The sequence below is a fragment of the Solanum tuberosum genome, unplaced genomic scaffold, assembly GCF_000226075.1.
Source record: "Solanum tuberosum cultivar DM 1-3 516 R44 unplaced genomic scaffold, SolTub_3.0 scf00046, whole genome shotgun sequence".
Lineage (NCBI taxonomy): Eukaryota > Viridiplantae > Streptophyta > Magnoliopsida > Solanales > Solanaceae > Solanum > Solanum tuberosum.
This window is the reverse complement of record NW_006238971.1, coordinates 829,010-835,322: the sequence shown is the minus strand read 5'-3', so window position 1 is coordinate 835,322 and position 6,313 is coordinate 829,010. Positions and strand designations below refer to the sequence as shown.

The 6,313-nt window shown below is 31.9% G+C and overlaps 1 protein-coding gene across 1 annotated transcript; it reads right to left on the bottom strand.

Annotated features, from left to right (window-relative positions):
• Window positions 1-4: 4 nt before the first annotated feature.
• Window positions 5-2,765, bottom strand: LOC102594294 (protein COBRA-like). Its single transcript, XM_015306976.1, has 4 exons — window positions 2,594-2,765; window positions 816-895; window positions 66-522; window positions 5-9 (listed from the first exon to the last, which is right to left on the bottom strand). Exons 1-4 carry the CDS (start codon window positions 2,670-2,672, stop codon window positions 5-7), a joined length of 621 nt encoding a protein of 206 aa, XP_015162462.1. The 5' UTR covers window positions 2,673-2,765.
• Window positions 2,766-6,313: the final 3,548 nt, after the last annotated feature.

Here is a 6,313-nt window from a genome sequence, read left to right as displayed (position 1 = left end):
AAAGTTAGCCTGTATGAAACTGCATCTTATAAATGAGAATGATATTAAAGTTCTAATTAACTTACTCATAGCCTGTGTCACTCTTCTCCCATCTGGAGTAAAAAATTTAGTTGGTTTAACAATTTTAGCAGGTCCACAAGTATATCCAGGTCCTGGTGCATTTAAGGTGAAGTTCTTAGGTATTCTAACTGTATTGTTGGTTGTTCCAGCAGAACCGACACTGAGTTGGAATGAACTAATGGAATTTGAAGGATCATGGCCCCATGAGTTGACAACTCCTCCCTTGCAACAATTTGCAATCTGCTGGTTGTGAGGAGTTTCAGGCAACAAGTCGATAACTGTTGGATCCTTCTTACAGCAATGGGGAATATCTCCTTTGAATTTTGAGCAATTACCTTGCTCCGTAGTCTGACTTCCCAGCATGCTCCATATCACCTCATCCTTTTCCCATGTCCATTTCAAACTCCAGCCTGGTGGTTGGATATGCCTATACTGCTGGAAGTTGTTTATAGTCACCACAGCCTGTCCAAATAACCATAATGATTAATGACAAGTCCATTTGACGTTTTAGAAAAGTAGGAGTTACCTTGTTTTCCAAATGTACCTTATTGTGGTAGAGTGTTAATTAAGTGAGACGTTTAAAAAGGGTATATAGCTTAGTGACTTAGTAGGTCATATACTACTCATATGACTAGGGCATGGCTATTTTAAATGTCTTTCATAAGTGTGCAAAAACGTTAAAAGACAGATAATATGAAGATCGAGAGGTACGTAGTCCGAACTCCTAGTATGTATGGAAGAGCTAACGAACTTACGACATATCCATCTGGTGTCCAACTGATGACATCCCATTTTATTGTGATGTTCCCATTGGGATCAAATGCATCAAACGCATCTGGAATAAAAATGCAAGAGATGGTAATACAAACACACAAAGAAAAACTTAATACATGCATGTTGTGCATGGTGGATCATAATTATTACAAAGACAAATGGAAGAAAGTTTAATGATTTGGTAATATCTCATTTTAGCTACTAAAGTCTCACACACATTGGCTCTAATATATGTAATTTTCCCCTTCATGCACTTTTCCTCTGGAAAAAAGGGGAAAAATCAATCAGAAAAAACATTAAAGATCTACTTTTGAGCTTCAAATTTCTCTATATAGAAGGCCAAAGTTGTAGTCAATTGATTTTTCTTCCTTGATAAGAAATACATAATGTTTAAAATCATAGGCCAAACTCTCTGCTCTTGTTGTGTTTGGTATAACACAAGTCATTTCTCTAGAAAATGTTTTCCAATGTTTGGTTAGTTAAATAGAAACTATTTTTTTGAAAAACTAATAATAATGATAGCAAGCTAAGAGAGTTTTTAGATATATAGTACAGTCTTTTAGTACTAAAGATTATTAATAATGTATAAATGTTAGTAGAAGCAAGCAATATGAAATTAAAAGTTAAAATAATTATATATATGTAAGAAAAATGACATTCACACATAAAATTAAGGGAGTCATAATTTGATGGATTTTCCTTGAAAAAAATTTCATGCATGTAACCAAACACCAGAAAATCACTTATCCATTTTCTTGAAAAATGACACGAACTTGCATCCTTAGAGTTTGGAGTTAATATCTTAAAAGGTCACTCAACTTTGAAAATTTATCTAGTAAAATCATTAAATTTTATTTTGTATCAATAAAATTACTCAACATAGATTTTTGTATCAATAAAATCACTCAACTTAATTTATTATATCACCATTCATTTTCTCTCCTAGATCAAGTTTCCAGTCAATCACTATAACCATCACACAAAAACAAAATCACTGTCCGATTTGGAGAAGAAATTACAATTCAGCCGAGTAATTGACAGAACAAAAATGGATGAACATTTTATATATTTGAAAAGTTAAAATTAATATTCAGATTTAAAAAAAGTATATGAATTTTTTTGTTTTTGGATAATTCATAAATAAATCCAGATGTTACCCAAAAGCATCAATACTTCTGTTTGGGCATACTGAATTAAAATCGAAGAAAGTCTTGATGCTCAGAAAGATATTGTTACTATACTGAATTTAATATATACTCATTAATGCACTGTTCAAATTTCATATTTTCGACAGTTTTCTTTCCTCAACTTCTCAGCCATCAGAATTCAGATTGAATCTAATAGAAAAATAATTATTGTTGTTGCCCGCTAATCGCTATTGCTCCCGTAAGGCAGAGGATTCTTGTTAATAGTTAATGCCATGATATAATTTTCACTAATTAAGTTTATCGGTAAGAAATTCTTAATAGTTTTATTTAATTTTATTTATTTATGAAATTCATATTTATATGGCATAAACATAATTTATAATGCTTTGTCATTTTTTTTTAATGATAAAATTGGTTAAGTGATTTTAAAAATTTAAGTTGAGTGATTTTATTGATACAAAATAAAGTTCAATGACTCTATTAGATAAATTTTCTAAGTTGAATGACCTTTTGAGATATTAACTCTTAGAGTTTATATACAATTATTTATCAAGAACCAATTGTTAGACTCTGATTTAAAAAAAGAATTGAATTAAAGTTTGTGTTCAAACCTGTTGAGTAATAGCAAAAGAAGAGTAATAGTAGTACAGAAGTGGCATTCAACTTTGAAGGAGATCTGAAGAACTTCATTATTCCTGCTGAATTAACTTCCAGAGTCAAACTCAATAGGCTATTGAAGCAAGAGACAAATTAATTAAAGTTTATAATGGTGGTGAATGGCAAGTGATTAATTCCATTCTCACATGCCATGTTACTATTTGACTTCACATTCTGTATATTAAGGGTATATAATTTTTTTATAGCCATAATGTAAACATGCCCCCTCCAACTTGGCCCCATCTGACATATATGCCTTCTAATTTTGAATGTGTGCAATTAGACATTTAAATTTGTAACATGTAACCAAACACCAGAAAATCACTTATCCATTTTCTTGAAAAATGACACGAACCCGCATCCTTAGAGTTTGGAGTTAATATCTTAAAAGGTCACTCAACTTTGAAAATTTATCTAGTAAAATCATTAAATTTTATTTTGTATCAATAAAATTACTCAACATAGATTTTTGTATCAATAAAATCACTCAACTTAATTTATTATATCACCATTCATTTTCTCTCCTAGATCAAGTTTCCAGTCAATCACTATAACCATCACACAAAAACAAAATCACTGTCCGATTTGGAGAAGAAATTACAATTCAGCCGAGTAATTGACAGAACAAAAATGGATGAACATTTTATATATTTGAAAAGTTAAAATTAATATTCAGATTTAAAAAAAGTATATGAATTTTTTTGTTTTTGGATAATTCATAAATAAATCCAGATGTTACCCAAAAGCATCAATACTTCTGTTTGGGCATACTGAATTAAAATCGAAGAAAGTCTTGATGCTCAGAAAGATATTGTTACTATACTGAATTTAATATATACTCATTAATGCACTGTTCAAATTTCATATTTTCGACAGTTTTCTTTCCTCAACTTCTCAGCCATCAGAATTCAGATTGAATCTAATAGAAAAATAATTATTGTTGTTGCCCGCTAATCGCTATTGCTCCCGTAAGGCAGGGGATTCTTGTTAATAGTTAATGCCATGATATAATTTTCACTAATTAAGTTTATCAGTAAGAAATTCTTAATAGTTTTATTTAATTTTATTTATTTATGAAATTCATATTTATATGGCATAAACATAATTTATAATGCTTTGTCATTTTTTTTTAATGATAAAATTGGTTAAGTGATTTTAAAAATTTAAGTTGAGTGATTTTATTGATACAAAATAAAGTTCAATGACTCTATTAGATAAATTTTCTAAGTTGAATGACCTTTTGAGATATTAACTCTTAGAGTTTATATACAATTATTTATCAAGAACCAATTGTTAGACTCTGATTTAAAAAAAGAATTGAATTAAAGTTTGTGTTCAAACCTGTTGAGTAATAGCAAAAGAAGAGTAATAGTAGTACAGAAGTGGCATTCAACTTTGAAGGAGATCTGAAGAACTTCATTATTCCTGCTGAATTAACTTCCAGAGTCAAACTCAATAGGCTATTGAAGCAAGAGACAAATTAATTAAAGTTTATAATGGTGGTGAATGGCAAGTGATTAATTCCATTCTCACATGCCATGTTACTATTTGACTTCACATTCTGTATATTAAGGGTATATAATTTTTTTATAGCCATAATGTAAACATGCCCCCTTCAACTTGGCCCCATCTGACATATATGCCTTCTAATTTTGAATGTGTGCAATTAGACATTTAAATTTGTATAAAATTAAATAATTAGACACATGTATCCTTTTAAATTTAAATATTTTTTTATTGGATGAATGTATGATACAATTATTCATCTTTCTTAAAAATAAATTGAAATATTTAGTTAAAATATTATGATCTAATGTATTCTAAAATTAGAAATAAATTATGATTTCAAAAATAAAATAGTTGTCAAATTAAATGTTTATTTATGTATAACTGAGTATAGTTGTTAAGAAAAAGAGTTCATCCACATTCGGGGTTTATATTATATTAAGGAAAAATTAGGCGACTAAGCAAACATATACTACTTAATTATTTAACACAGATATTCATATAGTTTGAATAATTTATTGTTCTCCACTGACCTTTAACCGTATTTATGTGGGTGTCACGACCTCGATCATCGTGATTGGCACCCACACTAAACTCTCCGGTGGGAGAACCAATACTACAACCCAACCAAGCAACTACTCTAAAAACTACTAAGTATAAGAAAGCAGTTAAGTTCTAAGGAAAGAAATAGAGTTCCCATAAACTCTAACAAAAGTCTAACAATAACTAAACAATGCCTTAGCGAGGTCTGTTAATAGCCGCTTGAAGATGCCTTGTACTCAACAAAAATAAAAGCAAGTGCAGTATCAGTGCACAACTACAGTGTACTGGTAGTATCACGCGTCTATCCCACTAAGTGTAACATAAGCAAGTCAATACAACATTATAGACATGCAAAATACCGAACATATACAGTATCGATTATCACATACTCAACAATATACACAATCATGACAAGTTATTGGTCCTCTCATGGAACCTAACCCAAACAGTTAGCATACCAGAACGTGGTACCCGATCCCATAATTATGCTGGAACGTGGCAATCGATCCCATAGTTATGCCGGAACGCGGCAACTGATCCATGTTAATTATGCCGGAACGTGACAGTCGATTCATTCAACACACCACAATCACAATCACAAGTATCTTCTCAAGTTCATACCGACAAGTCATGATTCATGGCATTCATCTATCTCATTTACAACAAGTGTGATCAATCATGCAACATTCGCATACATGCAAGTATAATAATGAAGCAAGAACAAACATACATCACACAATCATAGAATCACAACCATCACCTACCTCGAAACAAGCTTGAAACCCTAAGAAACTTGATCCTTCCTTTTCCGGATTCGTTCCGCTTGTTCTTGGTCTACTAACAACCAATATAATATGAGAATCAATAAACAATCACTAATTACCTGAATTACTAATAATTCTATGAACCCTAGATCAAACCCATGATCCCAATTATCCCAACTAGGGCTGTTTCCACCATATAATCTAAGATCAAAACCCTCCCCCATCATTAATTACCCATTCTATTACATTCTACGAATTGAAAAATGAATTCGGGGAGTGAAAAACTTACTTTTAGCCTCAAGAATGGTGAAAAACTGTTAGAGTCGCTTGTGGTTCGTTCCTTAGCTCTAAAAATCGAAAAGTGCAAAATAAGGTCGTTTAGGGGTTTATTTACGACTTTAAGTCACGTCGAACTCGCCACAGCGACCCTAACTCCGCTGTAGCGGCCTCGCAAGTGCGGCAAAACCCCCCGCCAAGGCAGCTTACACGAACTAGTGAGCTATTTAAAGGATTTCAAGGCCCCCATTTCACAACACATCTCTAATCAATGACCCTCAGAAAGTACCCTTTACGCTAAGATCGATTTCGGGAATTTTACTCGCCTGAATTCAATTCCGTAAAGTCGTACGGATTCCTTAACGAGTTATCTATCCACTCATGAACTCAAAAACATAAATGATCCACCTAATTGTTACCAGATTTCCCTACACCTTAATGACTCCGATTTCGTCCAAATTTGGACTAGGTTGGGAAATTTCAAGTTACTACGAAAAAGTTTTCCAACCTAAAATTTTTCCCTGTTGGCTTTTCTATAACGACGGAACCCGGTCGTTACAATAGATACCAATTTACCCATCACTC